Source organism: Schistocerca americana, chromosome 5 (genome assembly GCF_021461395.2).
Source record: "Schistocerca americana isolate TAMUIC-IGC-003095 chromosome 5, iqSchAmer2.1, whole genome shotgun sequence".
NCBI lineage: Eukaryota > Metazoa > Arthropoda > Insecta > Orthoptera > Acrididae > Schistocerca > Schistocerca americana.
In genome coordinates, this window is record NC_060123.1 from 488,942,009 (window position 1) to 488,963,784 (window position 21,776).

The 21,776-nt window shown below is 40.6% G+C and overlaps 1 protein-coding gene across 1 annotated transcript in view; it reads right to left on the reverse strand.

The window, feature by feature from the left end:
• LOC124616467 overlaps positions 1–15,811 on the reverse strand; it is a 34,009-nt gene extending 18,198 nt beyond the window's left edge. Inside the window, exon 1 of the mRNA XM_047144776.1 lies at positions 15,646–15,811. Within this exon, the coding sequence (XP_047000732.1) occupies positions 15,646–15,811 (166 nt within the window). The remainder of the gene's footprint in view (positions 1–15,645) is intronic.
• Positions 15,812–21,776: the final 5,965 nt, after the last annotated feature.

The following is a 21,776-nucleotide window of genomic DNA, read 5'->3' on the forward strand; positions in this document are numbered from 1 at the left end:
AGAAAATTCAAGTGGCATCTCCATGACATATGTTTGTTTGCTATGGAAGATGGGCAATAAGGTGTACATATGATCAAAAGTATGAGCTATCAGCTCTGGTGAAAGGGCAAGCTGACACAGTAACTGATGTATTTTACATGAAATCCACAAAAGGCAGAAAGCTCTGCACAAATACGAGTCTGTCACGACGAAAGCGAAAAAGTGCTGTCTGTGTCTTTTTTTTTTTTTTTTTTGTGAGTTTCCCAATCCTCGGCTGCATTATCATATGGAGGAAAAGTTGGTGGACAGAGCGGTGGAACAGAGCCCTGTCTGTTAATTGAAGCCAACAAAGTGGTCACTGCCGAAGTAAGCTACTTAATCGTTCGACCAGGGCTGGTAGTACGGCGTCCGTAAGCAATAATTTGATGAAACCGCACTTCTTGACTCCACACGCGGAAATCGTTCAAAAATCGTCACCAATCGTGTAGTAACCAAATAATACACGAAACCGATCCAAGTAACGCAAATATGGTTTCATTCATAAACCTCAGAAAATATCGCAAATTAGCCTCTGGTGAATCCACATACAACAACAACCAGGACAACTTACGTCAGTGGCAAGGCTGGATGAAGACAGAGTGAGTCAGTCAACGCTGCTCTGCGTGTATATATATGGGCGAGTTGCCGGAAGACGGTGCGGTCTCCCATAAGCGACCTCCAGCGGCCGGTCCGCATTGATAGTTGGCGGCCGATTTAAGCACGCACACTCGGCGACACTACACTCAGCGCAGTCACACTCACACTCACGAGCACCAGCGTAAATGAGATGGTAGCTTCTAATGGACATAGTACACAGCTCAGGAGTCAGGAGCAAACAAAGGCGGTCATCCTATCAGAATAGAAGGTTGGACATGCCCAGTGATGAGAAAGAGAATGAATTTCAGGGTTGGGAACCACGTTATTTTGCACGATGTGTACAACTGAAGCTTATGAGGAACCGAATCTTTCCTTGTTAGACTGGAAGATGGGGGCTACACGAAGTACAGCAGAGCACCGAACCTGGAAAAGAATTTGTTACCTGAAAATAGTACAATAGTGCAAGCAATAGCGTGCGCATTGCATCAACTCTGAACATACGCCAAGAAATTATTCTAATAATCTTACATTTGGGTCTGTAAGAATGTAAAGTCATTCCAACCATTGCACTTCCCATTTATTTTCACAGAATGATAGGTAATTAAGGTAGTAAATTGAATAAATCATAATTGCAGTAATGCTCTGTAACAAGCCACCAGAGACCGCAGGTTCCTCTATACCAAAATACTTGGATAATACCCCTCAACAATAACCGAAATTTTTTCAATCGCTTTCGGGTTCCCCCTGTACACATTTAAAACAAATATGTTGAAGGTGGTATGCTCTTGCCTTCGTCTGACCACTGGCTTTCTCTGCCAGTTGTAGGGTACCGAGCTGTAGCAAAGCTTGGTGTGCTACCCATTCACTAGGTTCTAAGCGCATGGGAACACTGGCGATTAGGTCGGAAACAGAACTCAGAAAGTCAGTTACTCGGAGAGAATCACTGCACACTCTGGGACTGAAGAGCTTCTCATTCACTGTCCGCACTGCAGCTCAGGAGTCAGGAGCAAACAAAGGCGGTCACCCTATCAGAATAGAAGGTTGGACATGCCCAGTGATGAGATAGAGAATGAATTTCAGGGTTGGGAACCACGTTATTTTGCACGATGTGTACAACTGAAGCTTATGAGGAACCGAATCTTTCCTTGTTAGACTGGAAGATGGGGGCTACACGAAGTACAGCAGAGCACCGAACCTGGAAAAGAATTTGTTACCTGAAAATAGTACAATAGTGCAAGCAATAGCGTGCGCATTGCATCAACTCTGAACATACGCCAAGAAACTATTCTAATAATCTTACATTTGGGTCTGTAAGAATGTAAAGTCATTCCAACCATTGCACTTCCCATTTATTTTCACAGAATGATAGGTAATTAAGGTAGTAAATTGAATAAATCATAATTGCAGTAATGCTCTGTAACAAGCCACCAGAGACCGCAGGTTCCTCTATACCAAAATACTTGGATAATACCCCTCAACAATAACCGAAATTTTTTCAATCGCTTTCGGGTTCCCCCTGTACACATTTAAAACAAATATGTTGAAGGTGGTATGCTCTTGCCTTCGTCTGACCACTGGCTTTCTCTGCCAGTTGTAGGGTACCGAGCTGTAGCAAAGCTTGGTGTGCTACCCATTCACTAGGTTCTAAGCGCATGGGAACACTGGCGATTAGGTCGGAAACAGAACTCAGAAAGTCAGTTACTCAGAGAGGATCACTGCACACTCTGGGACTGAAGAGCTTCTCATTCACTGTCCGCACTGCAGCTCAGGAGTCAGGAGCAAACAAAGGCGGGCACCCTATCAGAATAGAAGGTTGGACATGCCCAGTGATGAGAAAGAGAATGAATTTCAGGGTTGGGAACCACGTTATTTTGCACGATGTGTACAACTGAAGCTTATGAGGAACCGAATCTTTCCTTGTTAGACTGGAAGATAGGGGCTACACGAAGTACAGCAGAGCACCGAACCTGGAAAAGAATTTGTTACCTGAAAATAGTACAATACTGCAAGCAATAGCGTGTGCATTGCATCAACTCTGAACATACGCCAAGAAACTATTCTAATAATCTTATATTTGGGTCTGTAAGAATGTAAAGTCATTCCAACCATTGCACTTCCCATTTATTTTCACAGAATGATAGGTAATTAAGGTAGTAAATTGAATAAATCATAATTGCAGTAATGCTCTGTAACAAGCCACCAGAGACCGCAGGTTCCTCTATACCAAAATACTTGGATAATACCCCTCAACAATAACCGAAATTTTTTCAATCGCTTTCGGGTTCCCCCTGTACACATTTAAAACAAATATGTTGAAGGTGGTATGCTCTTGCCTTCGTCTGACCACTGGCTTTCTCTGCCAGTTGTAGGGTACCGAGCTGTAGCAAAGCTTGGTGTGCTACCCATTCACTAGGTTCTAAGCGCATGGGAACACTGGCGATTAGGTCGGAAACAGAACTCAGAAAGTCAGTTACTCAGAGAGGATCACTGCACACTCTGGGACTGAAGAGCTTCTCATTCACTGTCCGCACTGCAGCTCAGGAGTCAGGAGCAAACAAAGGCGGGCACCCTATCAGAATAGAAGGTTGGACATGCCCAGTGATGAGGAAGAGAATGAATTTCAGGGTTGGGAACCACGTTATTTTGCACGATGTGTACAACTGAAGCTTATGAGGAACCGAATCTTTCCTTGTTAGACTGGAAGATAGGGGCTACACGAAGTACAGCAGAGCACCGAAACTGGAAAAGAATTTGTTACCTGAAAATAGTACAATACTGCAAGCAATAGCGTGCGCATTGCATCAACTCTGAACATACGCCAAGAAACTATTCTAATAATCTTACATTTGGGTCTGTAAGAATGTAAAGTCATTCCAACCATTGCACTTCCCATTTATTTTCACAGAATGATAGGTAATTAAGGTAGTAAATTGAATAAATCATAATTGCAGTAATGCTCTGTAACAAGCCACCAGAGACCGCAGGTTCCTCTATACCAAAATACTCGGATAATACCCCTCAACAATAACCGAAATTTTTTCAATCGCTTTCGGGTTCCCCCTGTAGATATTTAAAACAAATGTGTTGAAGGTGGTATGCTCTTGCCTTCGTCTGACCACTGGCTTTCTCTGCCAGTTGTAGGGTACCGAGCTGTAGCAAAGCTTGGTGTGCTACCCATTCACTAGGTTCTAAGCACATGGGAACACTGGCGATTAGGTCGGAAACAGTACTCAGAAAGTCAGTTACTCGGAGAGGATCACTGCACACTCTGGGACTGAAGAGCTTCTCATTCACTGTCCGCATTACTTTCGGATAACACTGACGCAATTGATGAAAAATTTGAACGCAGCTCTCTTAGATTGTTTGAAGATGATGTTTCCACTTACCGTCTAATAAAGCCACCAGAGGATCAAAACGAATAACAAAATAGTTTAGCCAAGGTACGTGCATGGTGCGAACTGTGACAATTAACCCTCAGCAATATAAAATGTGATATACTCCACATGAATACTAAAACTATTCGTTCAAATTTCGGTTTCACAATACATTACACAAATTTAAAGGTCGTCGATTCAACTAAATACCTATGGATTACAATTATGAACAGCTTAAACTGTAACCGTTACATACAAAATTTTGCAGGGAAGGCGAACCAAGGACTGCGTTCTATTGACCAAACGCTTTGAAGGTGCTTGTCCATCTTTTTCTACAGTATTGCTATAATATTGTGCAACTCTTACCAGATAGGATTAACCGAGATCATCGAAAAAGTTCAAAGAAGATCATACAATGTAGGCGTTCATGGCCGGTATCGCCTTCATTTAAAACTTCCGGGCTGATAGGCCGCAGTCGATTTATAAAACTCTCCCATGACGTTTCGTCTCCGACCGCGGGAGACATCCTCCAAATTAAAGCTGCGAATGGAACTTTTAAGTGGAGTTCAAAGAGTGGTAGCTCGTTTTGTATAATCCTGAAATAGAAGAGAGAGTATTACGAAGGCGAAAAGCGGGTTGAGTCGTTAAAACAAAGGCGTTTTTCGTTGCGAAGATAACTTATCACGAAATTTCAGTCACCGATTACTCCTCCGAATGACAAGATATTTTGTCGACTTTCAACCCCATAGAGAGAAATAGCCATCATGATCAAATAAGCAATCAGGGCTCACATTGGAATATTTGGGGGTTTATTTTTTCCCCATGCGCAATTTTAGAGTGGGGAAATAGTCTGAAAGTGGTCCCTTGACAAACAGGTTTGAAATGAAGGGCAATCACGTAGACGAAGACCCTTACGTTACCAGCACCACTTGGAGGGCGAGAAAAACCAGTCGCATATGAGACGTATATTAAGTAAAAGTGCATCTCAGTGGCTCGGTAGTAAAGGGCCGACTACAAATTCAAAGGTTATGCGTTTGATGCACGGTCAGTCCTAGGATATTAATCAGTCACTTATCGCTTCTTGCACATCTGGCAATATTTGTGATGTGAACAATGTCAAGCTGAACAGTGGTATAGGTTCCATGTTGATGTCTAGGTCCTCTCTATTACTGGCTGAGCAAGTCAGTTCAAAGGCTGAAGGAAGGCAAGACATACCACTTCCAGTAGAATAGGACAACGACTAGGAAAGTAGGCCTATTGTGGAGTTCAAAACCAATTTCAGGTCGATGACAGCATTATCTTTTATTGCGGAAGAAAGGTTAGAATTTATTGTCCCGTCGACATATCGCGAGAGACGGAGCACTAACTCAGATAGAAATGGTTACAGAAGATTTTGCTGAAGATAACACTCTGATTTTCGCGTGAAATGATTTTTGGAAAGCACAGACAGCGCTATAGCCCATCCTTCATGTTATTCAGTCTATACAGTGAGCAAGTAGTAATGGAAACTCAAGAGTAATTTGGAGCAGGAATTAAAGTTCAGGAAGAAAAAACAAGACTTCGGGGTTTGGCTATGATATTATAAATCTAGCAGAGACAGCAGATGGGACCTGGGAGGATCAGTTGAATGGAACGGATAGTGTCTTGAAGAGCGGTTATAAGGCTAATATTAACAAAAGTAGAACGACAGCAGATGAATGTAATCGAATAAAATCAGGTGATCCAGAGGGGATTAGATTAGGAGATCAAGCAGTAAAAGTAGTAGACTACTTTTGGTATTTGGACAGTAAAATACTGACAATGGCCGACGTGGAGAGGATATAAAAGTCTGATTGGCCGTAGCTAGAAAAACATTTCTGAACAAATGAAATATTTTTGACTTATAAATTCGAGCGTTAGGACGCCTTTTCTGAAGGTATATGTCTTGAGTGTATCCATGTGCGAAAGAGAAACGTGGAAGATAAGGAGTTTAGACGGGAAGAGAACAGACACTTGTGAAATATGTTGCTACAGAAGTATGCTGAAGAGGAGATAAGTAGATCGGATACCTAATGAAGAAGCACTGAATCGAGGTAAGAAATTTGTGACGGAACTGGAATAAGAGAAACGACCTGTTTATATCACACATCAACCAATTTTTGGACTGAAGACCACAACAAAACAGACAATTAAATCAAGATTAGGGCGGAATTTATATCCTGATCTTCCAAAATGCTAGTCAAATGTTTTCTCATCCAATCACTTACCATGCACCTCCAAAGAATAAAATGAAGCAGTCAGAGGGGGAGGAGGAAACAACAAGAAACTTCACAGGTTGAGAGAATATGTGTTCTTATTTCAGTGACTACAAAATCGTGTCAAATATGCAAAGAACTAGGCAGTATGAGCCCACGTATGAGTATGATGTTGCTCCCACTCTGTTAAGATAAAGGACGAGTGCAACGGAAATATAATGGAAAAATATTGTGATCTGAGACAAAAATTTTCGCTTATTGGGTTGGTGACATAACTAACAATGGGTGAACAAATGTATTTTATTATAAATGAATGTTTGACACATTCAAATATTATCTTGTTTAGTTAACCTTCTGAGAGTCATAATGGTATAAGAAAGAATTGTTTCTGAGTCAATGTCGAAGCACAAAATATTTATGTTTGTAATCTAAGATGTGGTGTTATGTGAGCAGTCGAATATTATGTCCTGCTCATACAAAAACTCAGGCGAGAAAGGTGAATACTACACTACTGGCCATTAAAATTGCTACACCAAGGAGAAATGTAGATGATAAACGGGTATTCATTGGACAAATATCATAATAGAACTGACATGTGTTATATATTCACGCAGTTTGGGTGCATAGATCCTTAGAAATCAGAACCCGGAACAACCACCTCTGGTCGTAAAAATGGCCTTGATACGCCTGGGCATTGAGCCAAACAGAGCTTAGATGGCGTTTACAGGTACAGCTGCCCATGCAGCGATACCACATTTCATCGAGAGTAGTGACTGGCATATTGTGACGAGCCAGCTCCTCGACCACCATTGACCAGATGTTTTCAATTGGTCAAAGATCTGAAGAATGTGCTGGCCAGGGCAGCAGTCGCACATTTTCTGTATCCAGAAAGGTCCGTACAGGACCTGCAACATGCGGTCGTGGATTGTTGTTGTTGTGGTCTTTAGTTCTGAGACTGGTTTGATGCAGCTCTCCATGCTACTCTATCCTGTGCAAGTTTCTTCATCTTCCAGTACATACTGCAGCCTACATCCTTCTGAATCTGCTTAGTGTATTCATCTCTTGGTCGACGATTTTTACCCTCCACGCTGCCCTCCAATACTAAATTGGTGATCCCTCGATGTCTCAGAACATGTCCTATCAACCGATCCCTTCTTATAGTCAAGTTGTGCCACAAACTCCTCTTCTCGCCAATTCTATTCAATATCTCCTCATTAGTTATGTGATCTACCCATCTAATCTTCAGCATTCTTCTGTAGCACCACATTTCGAAAGCTTCTATTCTCTTCTTGTCTAAACTATTTATCGTCCATGTTTCACTTCCATACATGGCTACACTCCATACAAATACTTGCAGAAACGACTTCCTGACATTTAAATCTACACTCGATGTTAACAAATTTCTCTTCTTCAGAAACGCTTTCCTTGCCATTGCCAGTCTACATTTTATATCATCTCTACTTCGACCATCATCAGTTATTTTGCTCCCCAAATAGCAGAACTCCTTTACTACTTTAAGTGTCTCATTTCCTAATCTAATTCCCTCAGCATCAGCCGACTTACTTCGACTACATTCCATCATCCTCGTTTTGCTTTTGTTGATGTTCATCTTATATCCTCCTTTCAAGACACTGTCCATTCCGTTCAACTGCTCTTCCAAGTCCTTTGCTGTCTCTGACAGAATTACAATGTCATCGGCGAACCTCAAAGTTTTTATTTCTTCTCCATGGACTTTAATACCTACTCCGAACTTTTCTTTTGTTTCCTTTATTGTTTGCTCGATATACAGATTGAATAGCATCGGGGATAGGCTACAACCCTGTCTCACTCCCTTCCCAACCACTGCTTCCCTTTCATACCCCTCGACTCTTATAACTGCCATCTGGTTTCTGTACAAATTGTAAATAGCCTTTCACTCCCTGTATTTTACCCCTGTCACCTTTAGAATTTGAAAAAGAGTATTCCAATCAACATTGTCAAAAGCTTTCTCTAAGTCTACAAATGCTAGAAATGTAGGTTTGCCTTTCCTTAATCTTTCTTCTAAGATAAGTCGTAGGGTCAGTGCCGCCTCACGTGTTCCAACATTTCTACGGAATCCAAACTGATCTTCCCCGAGGTCGGCTTCTATCAGTTTTTCCATTCGTCTGTAAAGAATTCGCGTTAATATTTTGCAGCTGTGACTTATTAAACTGATAGTTCGATAATTTTCACATCTGTCAACACCTGCTTTCTTTGGGATTGGAATTATTATATTCTTCTTGAAGTCTGGGGGTATTTCGCCTGTCTCATACATCTCGCTCACCAGATGATAGAGTTTTGTCAGGACTGGTTCTCACAAGGCCGTCAGTTGTTCTAATGGAATGTTGTCTACTCCGGGGGGCTAGTTTCGGCTTAGGTCTTTCAGTGCTCTGTCAAACTCTTCACGCAGTATCATATCTCCCATTTCATCTTCATCTACATCCTCTTCCAGTTCCATAATATTGTCCTCAGGTACATCGCCCTTGTATAGACCCTCTATATACTCCTTCCACCTTTCTGCTTTTCCTTCTTTGCTTAGAACTGGGTTTCCATCAAAACTCTTGATACTCATGCAAGTGGTTCTCTTTTCTCCAAAGGTCTCTTTAATTTTCCTGTAGGCAGTATCTATCTTACCCCTAGTGATATAAGCCTCTACATCCTTACATTTATCCTCTAGCCATCCTTGATTAGCCATTTTGCACTTCCTGTCGATCTCATTTTTGAGATGTTTGTATTCCCTTTTGCCTGCTTCATTTACTGCATTTTTATATTTTCTCCTTTCATCAATTAAATTCAATATTTTTTCTGTTACCCAAGGATTTCTACTATCCCTTGTCTTTTTACCTACTAGATCCTCTGCTGCCTTCACTACTTCATCTCTCAAAGCTACCCATTCTTCTTCTACTGTATTTCTTTCCCCCATTCCTGTCAATTGTCCCCTTATGCTCTCCCTGAAACACTGTACAACCTCTGGTTCTTTCAGTTTATCCAGGTCCCATCTCCTTAAATTCCCACCTTTTTGCAGTTTCTTCAGTTTTAATCTACAATTCATAACCAATAGATTGTGGTCAGAGTCCACATCTGCCCCTGGAAATGTCTAACAATTTAAAACCTGCTTCCTAAATCTCTGTCTTACCATTATGTAATCTATCTGATACCTTTTAGTATCTCCAGGGTTCTTCCATGTATACAACCTTCTTTTATTATTCTTGAACCAAGTGTTAGCTATGATTAAGTTGTGCTCTGTGCAAAATTCTATCACGTGGCTTCCTCTTTCATTTCTTAGCCCCAATCCATATTCACCTACTACGTTTCCTTCTCTCCCTTTTCCTGCTACCGAATTCCATTGGGTTGGTTGGTTGGGTTGTTTTGGGGGAAGAGACCAAACAGCGAGGTCATCGGTCTCATCGGATCAGGGAAAGACGGGGAAGGAAGTCGGCCGTGCCCTTTCAAATGAACCATCCCGGCATTAGCCTGGAGCGATTTAGGGAAATCACGGAAAACCTAAATCAGGATGGCCGGACGCGGGATTGAACCGTCGTCCTCCCGAATGCGAGTCCAGTGTGCTAACCACTGCGCCACCTCGCTCGGTACCGAATTCCAGTCACCCATGACTATCAAATTTTCGTCTCCCTTCACTATCTGAATGATTTCTTTTATTTCATCATACATTTCTTCAATTTCTTCGTCATCTGCAGAGCTAGTATATAAACTTGTACTACTGTAGTAGGCGTGGGCTTCGTGTCTATCTTGGCCACAATAATACGTTCACTGTGCTGTTTGTAGTAGCTTACCCGCAATCCTATTTTTTTTATTCATTATTAAACCGACTCCTGCATTACCCCTATTTGATTTTGTATTTATAACCATGTATTCACCTGACCGAAAGTCTTGTTCCTCCCACCATCGAACTTCACTAATTCCTACTATATCTAACTTTAACCTATCCATTTCCCTTTTTAAATTTTCTAACCTAGGTGCTCGATTAAGGGATCTAACATTCCACACTCCGATCCGTAGAACGCCAGTTTTCTTTCCCCTCATAGCGACATCCTCCTGAGTAGTCCCCGCCCGGAGATCCGAATGGGGGACTAATTTTCCTCCGGAATATTTTACCTGAGAGGACGACATCATCATTTAACCATACAGTAAAGCTGCATGCCCTCGGGAAAAATTACGGCTGTAGTTTCATCTTGCTTTCAGCCGTTCGCAGTACCAGCACAGCAAGGCCGTTTTGGTTAGTGTTATAAGGCCAGATCAGTCAATCATCCAGACTGTTGCCCCTGCAACTACTGAAAAGGCTGCTGCCCCTCTTCAGGAACCACACGTTTGTCTGGCCTCTCAACAGATACCCCTCCATTGTGGTTGCACCTACGGTACGGCTATCTGTATCGCTGAGGCATGCAAGACTCCCCACCAACGGCAAGGTCCATGGTTCTTGGGGGGGGGGGGGGGGCGGCAATTTTTAGTAGTGATTCAAAAAGAGAGAATTTCTTAATGTCATCAAATGGCATAAATTACATATAACGATAAACTCCTCAACGTTTTTTACAGAAGCTAGTGTCGCTCTACCTGACCAGGTCTGTGTAAATGAGGATAGGTACTCAGCTCAGACATTCAACAATGGATATAGAGATCATCTGTGCCAGCTACTTACAGTGGCCCTTCGCTGGTCTTCATCTGTGAACAAATCTTTTGTATATAAGAGGATCTTCAGCAAGCGAATAAATTTTCTGCAGTTGCTGTCTGGTGATTCATGGGAAAATGATCTTAGTAAATCTAATACAAATGTAAGTTTTACCATTTCATAATAAAATTCAATGAATATTTTCAAAAACCTTCCTCATAAAGAAAGTCAAGTGCAAAAACACAAAGAAACAAAAAAAACTGCTTGATGGCAGGAATTATAGTCTTCTGCAACAGTAAGAGAGCTTTATTTATACCATCAAAAATGAATGGTGATCCAGAATTTCTAATATATTTAAAAATATATACAAATCAGTTCTGAAGCAGGTCATAGGTGAAAATAAATTAAGAAAAAATGACCAATCAGGAACTTGTCAAACAAGACTAAGGCATTATGGAAAAATGTGCAGAAATGTACTGGGAAGAAGGAAGCTCTTAAGGACATTGCCCTATCTCATAATGACAGCCTTATTGTTGACATAGTTAGTTGGAGATCTTTTCAATTCGTACTTTACTACAATTGCAAATGATTTAGTGACAGAAAAAATTGTTAAGCTACATGTGAAGGACTCTCAGATATTAACAAACAAACTTATTACTTGGTCTTGCTAATCAAGATGAACTCGGAAAAATCACAAGATCATTAAAAATAGCAGTTCAGCAGATGTTGATAACATCCCTGAACGTATAATGAAGCTGTCAAAAAAAAATATTTTTGCACCATTATTAGACATATGCAGTTCTTTACTGTCAGGGGGCATTTTCCCAGTGGCGTGCTGCAGGGCTCTCTCTTAGAACCATTTCTATTTCTAGTATTCATTAATAATCTGCCCTCACATATTAATAATCCACCCTCATATTGTTGTTACCACTTGTCCTAGTAAAAGGGGAAGGCATGTGACGTTGATAAGATTTCTGAGTGGTGCAAAGATTGGCAACTTGCTTTAAATGTCCAGAAATGTAAAATTGCGCATTTCATAAAGCAAAAAACTTAGTATCCTATGACTATAGTGTCAATGAGTAGTGACAGCCTTATTGTTGACATAAAGTTAGTTGCAGATCTGTTGGAACTGGCCAACTATTACAAATCTCTGGCTGTAACACTTTGTACAGATATGAAATGGAATATTCACATAGGCGCAGTCGTAGTTAAAGCAGATGGTAGACTGTTTTATTGGTAGAATACTGGAGAAGCGCAATCGTCTACAAAGAAGAGTTGTTTACAAATCATTCATGCAACTGGTTTTAGAATATTACACAAGTGTGTGGAATCTATACCAAATAGGACAAACTGGGGATATTGAACATATATAGAGAAGGGCAGCAAGAATGATCACAGGTCTGTTTAATCCATAGGAGAGTGTCACAGGGATACTGAAGGAACTGAACTGGAAGACTCTTGAAGATAGATGCAAACCATCCTGAGAAAGTCCATTAACAAATTTTCAAGAACTAGCTTTAAATGATGACTCTAGGAAGATACTACAGTCCTCCACATATCGCTCACATAGGGATCATAAAGATAATATCAGAATAATTACTCCACCTACAGAGGCATTCCAACAACCATTCTTCCAGCACTTCATACGTGCATGGAAAGGGAAGAAACCCTAATAACTGGTACACTGGGATATATCCTCTGCCATGCACCTCGCGGTGGTTTGCGGAGTATAGATGTAGACCTAGGTGTACTGTTTTGTTGACAGTGGTCAATTTTTTCTGCAAACTACTAATCTGTGATATGGTACTATCACCCCATTGAGGTAAATCTTTGCTTAATGCAGTTTTAATTTGATTTTTTCTATGTCAGCACCAAATGTAGTCAAAACTTTACCACAATATCATTAATAGTAGCCTGAACTACATCTTTACATTAATCATGGCGGTTATAGTAGTCAGTCGCTAATTCATCTCTAGTGTCCATTTCTTCATTATGCCTCAACAGGTTCTCTGAAATACGATATGAGACCAAGACGCTGCTGTGTTCCACCATATTATTTATTACAATACGCCTATTTTGGCGTGATTGCCATTTTCAGGTTGTCTGTGTAAAATACATAGTTTGGTGTAATATTTCAAACTTTCTAGATGAATTAAGTCAGGTGATGCTGAGGAAATTAGATTAGGAAAAGAGACACTTAAAGTAGTAAAGGAGTTTTCATATTTGGGGAGCAAAATAACTGATGATGGTCGAAGTAGAAAGGACATAAAATGTAGACTGGTAATGGCAAGGAAAGCGTTTATGAAGAAGAGAAATTTGTTAACATCGAGTATAGATTTAAGTGTCAGGAAGTCGTTTCTGAAACTATTTGTATGGAGTGTAGCCATGTATGGAAGTGAAACATGGTCGATTAACAGTTTGGACAAGAAGAGAATAGAAGCTTTCAGAATGTGGTGCTACAGAAGAATGCTGAAGATTAGATGGGTAGATCACATAATTAATGAGGATGCATTGAATAGAATTGGGGAGAAGAGGAGTTTGTGGCACAACTTGACAAGAAGAAGGGACCGGTTGGTAGGACATGCTCTGAGGCATCAAGGGATCACAAATTTAGCGTTGGAGGGCAGCGTGGAGGTTAGAAATCGTAGAGGGATACCAAGAGATGAATACACTAAGCACATTCAGAAGGATGTAGGTTGCTGTAAGTACTGGGAGATGAAGAAGCTTGCGCAGGATAGAGTAGATGGAGAGCTGCATCAAACCGGTCTCAGGACTGAAGACCACAACAACAACAGCAGGAGACGATTAACAAATTGTAGAACTAAGGTTTGCTATGTACATCAGGTGGCCTTGATATCCATATGACATTGACTTTCAGTAGGTGTCACATTACTGTATAAGTTTGCCCCCTTGGCGTTGGTCGAGCTATAGTAGGTATTAAACTTTTGCTGGAGCAGCTATTTGTGATGTATTTTCATAATAACGTTACATGACAGCTGTATTGCAGCTAAGTCAGAGATGTTATATAGTTACAGGCTGTTTGCTTCTAAAGTATTCTATGGTCATATCTCAGTTCTTACCAGCTATGTAATATTGCTAATACGACATATACAACGCTGTTGACTTTAATGTCATACATTATAATAGGGAAATTCTTACAATTTATCCATCTGAAGATAAAATTGGCTAAATTAGTTGAAATTATAAAATTCAACAGGCTATGCATAAAGATAAAAACACAGATCAAATTATAAATATAATATAACTGGAAATAATAAAGATATGACCTACAGAGTACCACAGAAGAAAACAACTCGTAACCATATAATATCGCTGACTAAACTGTCGCTACAGCTGTCAAGTAACGTCATTATGAAATAAACTTTCATAACTCAACAACTTCACAAATACCTGCTCCTGCGAAAATTTAACCCTACTATAGCTTGATCGAAGTCAAAGGAGCAAAGTTATACAGTAGTTTGACAGCAACTGAGAATCGATGTCAAATGGGTATCAAGACCATCCGATGCATGTAGAAAATCATTATTTTATAACATATTAAATTATTTACCCCAAAATTTGAAACATTGTACAAAACTATGTACTTTCCAGAGATAACCTGAAGATGGCAATCACAGCAAAATAGGCCTATTGAAATAAACGATATAATCGAACACAGCAGCGTCTTGATCTTATAGCATAATGCAGGGTGGGGAAAATAATAGTGAGCCAGGAAACAAGTCCAGGAGGAGTATTCATCCTCATGATCGACATCATACGCCGGTCTCTTGCGACAGGCATCAGGTTGATTTGTCAGGACTCTGAAGCATTTCCTGGTAAAATGCAGACACATTTTCTGGTGTGGGGGCACGTTTCGTAGTGTTTTTTGACTTATTCAAAACATATCCTGTCTGGCGCCATTTTTGGACTAATCGCTGCATGGCTCTCTTTGCTGTCACTTTGACAACACGAAACTTCTCAGCAAACAACTGACCACACCGTTTCCACGACTTAGTTGTCACTTAACTTTCCGCAGCGAATACCCGTTGCTCTATTGTATCATCGTCGCCTTTGCACTGCTATACTCATAATGACAAAGCTCAGACTATGCTGTGAACCGGGGTGGATCACGACGCGCGCGTACGCGTAGTGTGCACGGCCCAGGGTGATTATATTCACATACAATCGTATCCACTCGGCTGGGCCACTTTTATTTGCCCAACTCTTTGTATAATCTCCTTACATGACAAATGTGACGCAACGGTCAAAGATGAGTTCAAAAAGGTTCACTGAATTATGCTCTCTATCTGAGATAATGCCTCAGTTAACAGATTATTGTAAAACAAGTGCTAATTGTAAATCTAATTTTCACTGTTGCGCGTATTTATGCGAAATACACATTGAAAAATTCTGGTGGAGCTTTCCCTTTGTGTGTCAAACTGTTCCCTTGTCCTGATCTCTTGTTCAGTAGTAAAATTACATACTTTTTCAGTTAGCTTATGAAGAAATTCTTTTATATGAGACTGTTCATCATGTAATTTTAGTATGATGTCAGGAATGTCCTGGTATGCAATTTTAGATTCCGAATTTTTGGTTTTTAATCCATCATGTTGCAATGACAAATTTGTCAGTTTGGATGACATTTCATCTTGTTTAGATGACATTTCATTATGCTTAGTCAACATTTAATCTAGCTGTAATGATAAGAGTTCGAAATTCGTTTTCATCATTGTCTTTAACCTTTGATACAATGCTGTAAATTGTTCTTGAGGATTACCATCTGGTGGAATAATTTCTATGCTCTCAGCCTGCAACTTTGTTTTGTGGGCTGAGGTGTCAGTATTTTCGATAGCTGTTTCAATGAATTTGCTAGCTTCGGGATATGATTCTACATCATTATGTGTTTCAGATTCCATTTTCATAGACTTTCCTATCTTTACCATGGCGCAGAGATGGTTGCAATTATGTGGGTATTTTAGTTTAACAACTACATATATATAGTAACAATAATGCTGAACAATAACTTTCCAGAAGGATCGTGTTAATTTGTTGAAAGGACATAATACTGCTGCACCATGCGGCACACATGTGTTGCAAATCCACCTGCCTTGTGCATCTTAACTTCGTAATTATTAAAAGATACTTACAAAAAATTCAAAATAACCAAATTTTGAGTAAAATGGGCCATGAGCAGTTAATTCAAGCAGCGACAATTATGAAACACATAGGCAAGGAAAGTAAGTAATACTGCCCTTACCTCATACATTGCATCACAAAGGCGAATTCACACTGTCTGTCACATCCTCTCAAAACGTTCTGCAGTGCATTTCAAATGGCAGCCTCCACACAAGCCCTTCCGTCTCGTCATGTCACATCATGGCACTCAAGGTTTCTCGGCAAGAAAGATTTGATTGCTGATGTCATCCATCTGTTATTGATCACTTGATCCCAAAGCTCATTTCCTCCTGATATATGGCCAGGTGAAAATCTCCACATTTCGTTTAGTAGTGGTTTTAGAGGTCAATATCAGTTTTCGTTAATTATTTGTTAAAAAATTGTCTTGTTTCGTTATTTCTTTTGTTAAAATTTATAATAAAGGACGAAAAATTAATTTAAGCAGTAACGCAGCACTCTGAATTGTGTGCATGAATGTACTAAATTATTTGAGCTCTACTACACTTATAAAGTTAATTTTTATACATACCAGCCCAGTATTCAATATTTCACAATGAAATGCATGCAGTATGGCTGTAACTTGACTTGATAAAAGTACTGTGGATAGAATCAGGTTGATTAGTAGGTGGAATTTATTTGTATATTGCCAGGTATTTGTAGTGTTTCGTAAAGAAAAGGCCTGAAACCTTCAGACACTCCAAGTGGTTTGTTTAAATATGTGTTCGTGGCAGGCTTATTCATTGTTAAGTCGCTCTCTGGATTATGTGTGAAACAGTATTACAGGCATCACTGGTTAATATTTATGTGGTTTCACTAGCTAACCCCAGTACACATAAGACACTTGAATATTAAAAGCCTAATGCAAGAAGTAAAGCAAACCTATAAAGCTTGATAAATCTTGAAGGGAGAGGAATTGATGGAGAGATGACTATTGCATAAAAGTTTTCATTGGACTAACAATGAAAACTTAACCTTAAACAAACCTATTTTTCGTGGGATGTGATGGCAACTCGTAGCACTGAATTTCTTTTAGTAATTTCGGATGTAATTTGATATAACAAATAAAAGAACTGATGCTTTCACTTTCTAAACTATAAAATGAAGAAATTAAGATTTCCCTTCTTCGAGCTACCTATATAGTGTGTGAAGTTTCGTTTCTGTACCGCATAATAATATTTTTTGGGCCCACACTCTTTCTTGTGTTGTTTTGTGCTTCTGTCTACCTTTTCTAATCTATAAGCTATCTCTGCAAGCTGCAAACAATTTGAGTCCAATAAATGCTATTTTCATACAAATGTGGACTCAAATGTCCATGTATATAAACTACCACAGTCGAAGATCATCTTTGCGAAGATCGTGAAAAAAAAAACAGTTGTGCACAGCCATGTGAGTTGAGATCAAATGACTTGAATTGACTTGACGTGCTGTGATATTATCCAGTGTGAATATACCTTGATATGGTGGTACCATGATGGACAGTGTGAATCGCTCTTAATACAGATCATTAACATTTAATTTCCAAAAAATTTATTTTCGCTATTTATTGACTAACTGCCCATAATCCCTTCTGTTAACATTGTTTCCTTCAACACATCCTAGTTTTCGTGGAGGTGTTTTCCATCTATGCAACTAAATGAAAGGCAGTTTGTTCATTGTTATTCGCATTTTGTTTCTTTTATTTGCAAAGCATCTTTAGAGACATGTAATACACGTTTCGTTTTATACATATAATAAATCTATTATGTAGTGGTAACAACATGTTCTTATGATTCACTTTGTCATTTTTTTCTCTTCTTTTTCAGATTAGAATCAGCATTTGTAGCAAAAATTTCATGAGGTGAAATTATCGTTCGGTGTTATTAACGATTTTCAGCGCTGTTAGCCCTTATTGTGGCTGTGGATGTGTTTATTAGTCCCCATGCTCCAGCTGGTCGATTTCTGGCGTTTTATCACCCACATTTGTTACAACACATCACCTTATATCACTTGCCCTTTTCATTTTGTGACCAACATGCGTGAGTTTGCAGTGTGTAGTGTTGCCAACTGTCTATATGTATTTAATTTTTATCTTTTGTTTGTGTTGTGTGTATGTAGTTTGAAATTTCTCACTTGTTTTGTGCATGAAGTGTGTGTGTGTGTGTGTGTGTGTGTGTGTGTGTGTGTGTGTGTGAGAAAGAGAGAGAGAGAGAAGAGGGAGAGGAAGATCCATTAATTACTTATTCTGGTTATGTTTCAGATTTCTGTTTGTTATTGATTCAGTGGCTAATATGATTAGAAAGTTATTGCTTGTATGGGTTTGGTCATTGAGCACTTGCTTTTTCATTGCAAGGGCTTTGTGCATGTGGAAGTTTTCTTGTAATATAGTGATTCACATTCTTGGCATTCTGACTGGTATATACCGGCTCCTTGGTATTTTCTGCTCAACCAAAAAATCAAAACACAACTAAAGAAAAAAGAAAACAAGCAGAAAACACAAACACCAAAGAACCCCATAGACACTACAGCACAAATTAAAACACAAAACAGTAACACTCATGACGTGACTAACGGAAAAAATGGTACACTTGAACATACGAACATATAGCAACACACAGGATAGCAAATATATTGAAGAAACAGGGATTAAACATTGCTTACGGAAAAATAAACATACTGCAGTCACATTTCCAAACAACAGACAAACCACACGCATACCAAGGCGAAGGTATTTACTGTGATGTACCTTTTGCATTTTTTGCTTTTATGTTTCCGTCTTTTTTCAAAGGCAAAGGGAAAAGGTGAAGCCTGCGCCTACCGTCATGTATTTTTTATTTTCAAATGTTAAAAAAAAAAGATGTTTTTCCTGTTTCTCGGTATGAGGAAGAACTCGCTCTCTGTTAATGAACGACGGTGGACGCTTGTTATTTTAGAGCGAAATCGGCGGTATCCATTTTGGTTGTGAGAATAAGTAAAAAGTCTGTATTTCTTAAGTGCACAGAAGGAAGAATATAGTATTATTTCAGCAGTGAAAAATTGTTTGAATCATCATCGCAAGTAGTAATGCAACATATAAAAACGCAAGATGCCCACTTGAATACTTCGGAGCTATTACGAACATCCGACTACGAAAATAACAAAGAACATACTCAAGATTTTGTAGGTGGATACGGCGATCAGACGTAGTATTATTAATTTGTAAGCATAAATCTACAAAAAGAGAGAGACTATTTCGTTTATGTGGAACTAATACGAAAAGATTCTCTACCCGTTTACAGGCATAGCTCAGCGTATTGAGCTTGATCAGACGTAGTATTATTAATTGGTAAGCATAAATCTACAACAAGAGAGAGACTATTTCGTTTATGTGGAACTAATACGAAAAGATTCTCTACCCGTTTACAGTCATAGCTCAGCGTATTGAGCTTGTGCGACACGCCGAAAACTTACTCTCATTATTTCCATGCATCTAAACTATTACTATTATTTTATACACTCCTGGAAATTGAAATAAGAACACCGTGAATTCATTGTCCCAGGAAGGGGAAACTTTATTGACACATTCCTGGGGTCAGTTACATCACATGATCACACTGACAGAACCACAGGCACATAGACACAGGCAACAGAGCATGCACAATGTCGGCACCTGTACAGTGTATATCCACCTTTCGCAGCAATGCAGGCTGCTATTCTCCCATGGAGACGATCGTAGAGATGCTGGATGTAGTCCTGTGGAACGGCTTGCCATGCCATTTCCACCTGGCGCCTCAGTTGGACCAGCGTTCGTGCTGGACGTGCAGACCGCGTGAGACGACGCTTCATCCAGTCCCAAACATGCTCAATGGGGGACAGATCCGGAGATCTTGCTGGCCAGGGTAGTTGACTTACACCTTCTAGAGCACGTTGGGTGGCACGGGATACATGCGGACGTGCATTGTCCTGTTGGAACAGCAAGTTCCCTTGCCGGTCTAGGAATGGTAGAAAGATGGGTTCGATGACGGTTTGGATGTACCGTGCACTATTCAGTGTCCCCTCGACGATCACCAGTGGTGTACGGCCAGTGTAGGAGATCGCTCCCCACACCATGATCCCGGGTGTTGGCCCTCAGTCGTATGCAGTCCTGATTGTGGCGCTCACCTGCACGGCGCCAAACACGCATACGACCATCATTGGCACCAAGGCAGAAGCGACTCTCATCGCTGAAGACGACACGTCTCCATTCGTCCCTCCATTCACGCCTGTCGCGACACCACTGGAGGCGGGCTGCACGATGTTGGGGCGTGAGCGGAAGACGGCCTAACGGTGTACGGGACCGTAGCCCAGCTTCATGGAGACGGTTGCGAATGGTCCTCGCCGATACCCCAGGAGCAATAGTGTCCCTAATTTGCTGGGAAGTGGCGGTGCGGTCCCCTACAGCACTGCGTAGGATCCTACGGTCTTGGCGTGCATCCGTGCGTCGCTGCGGTCCGGTCCCAGGTCGACGGGCACTTGCACCTTCCGCCGACCACTGGCGACAACATCGATGTACTGTGGAGACCTCACGCCCCACGTGTTGAGCAATTCGGCGGTACGTCCACCCGGCCTCCCGCATGCCCACTATACGCCCTCGCTCAAAGTCCGTCAACTGCACATACGGTTCACGTCCACGCTGTCGCGGCATGCTACCAGTGTTAAAGACTGCGATGGAGCTCCGTATGCCACGGCAAACTGGCTGACACTGACGGCGGCGGTGCACAAATGCTGTGCAGCTAGCGCCATTCGACGGCCAACACCGCGGTTCCTGGTGTGTCCGCTGTGCCGTGCGTGTGATCATTGCTTGTACAGCCCTCTCGCAGTGTCCGGAGCAAGTATGGTGGGTCTGACACACCGGTGTCAATGTGTTCTTTTTTCCATTTCCAGGAGTGTATTATGTTATAAAATGGGACAAGTTACAGGCACGATACGTAGCGGGCAAAACAGTGAGTACTAGTATTGTTAAGACAATGAATATATATATATATATATATATATATATATATATATATATATTATTGGTGTTTTGCCCTTAAAGAGCGCATTTGGACTAAACTACATGGCCAGTTCCTTTTGCTGCCTTCCTTGCTGCCCAAACTTCCCTCATTCGCTCGCTGTGGTTCTGTTTCCGGTCCTCTGTCCATGCTTGTTGTCGGCTTATTGTCGGCTTTATCTTGATTGCCTTTTTGGTTGCCCATATTTCTTTCATCTTCTGGCTGTGATGTTGCTTGCGTTCTTCGGTCCATTTTATGCCTGTTCGTTTGTCACATTGTATCTCATGTAGTTTACTTTTCTCAATGATGTTTCTGAATTTTATTCTGTCGTTTATTGTGTCTGCTGTTATGTTGAGTTGGTTCAGGTCGTTTTCTACCTCTGCCACCCATTTGTTGTTTCTAGTGGTTACCCAGTCAAACATTTGTTTAGTCAGCCTGTGTGATGGTATTCTGTATAGGTGTCCATAGAATTGTAGTCTGCGTTTTCTAATCTTTTCTGTGATTGTCTCCGTATGTTTGTACAGTTCCTCTGTAGGTTTCTTGATCCATAGCCCATTGTTCTTAGCTGCGCCAAATATTTTCCTAAGTATTTTCCGTTCTACTTTTTCTAATTGTCTGATACGTGTATGGCCTAGGATTAGTGTGGTATCTGCTGCATATAGTGCCTCGGGGAGCACCACCGTGTCGTAATGGCGTAATTTGGCTTTTTGTGAGACAGACTTCTTGTTGTATTGATTCCACACTACTT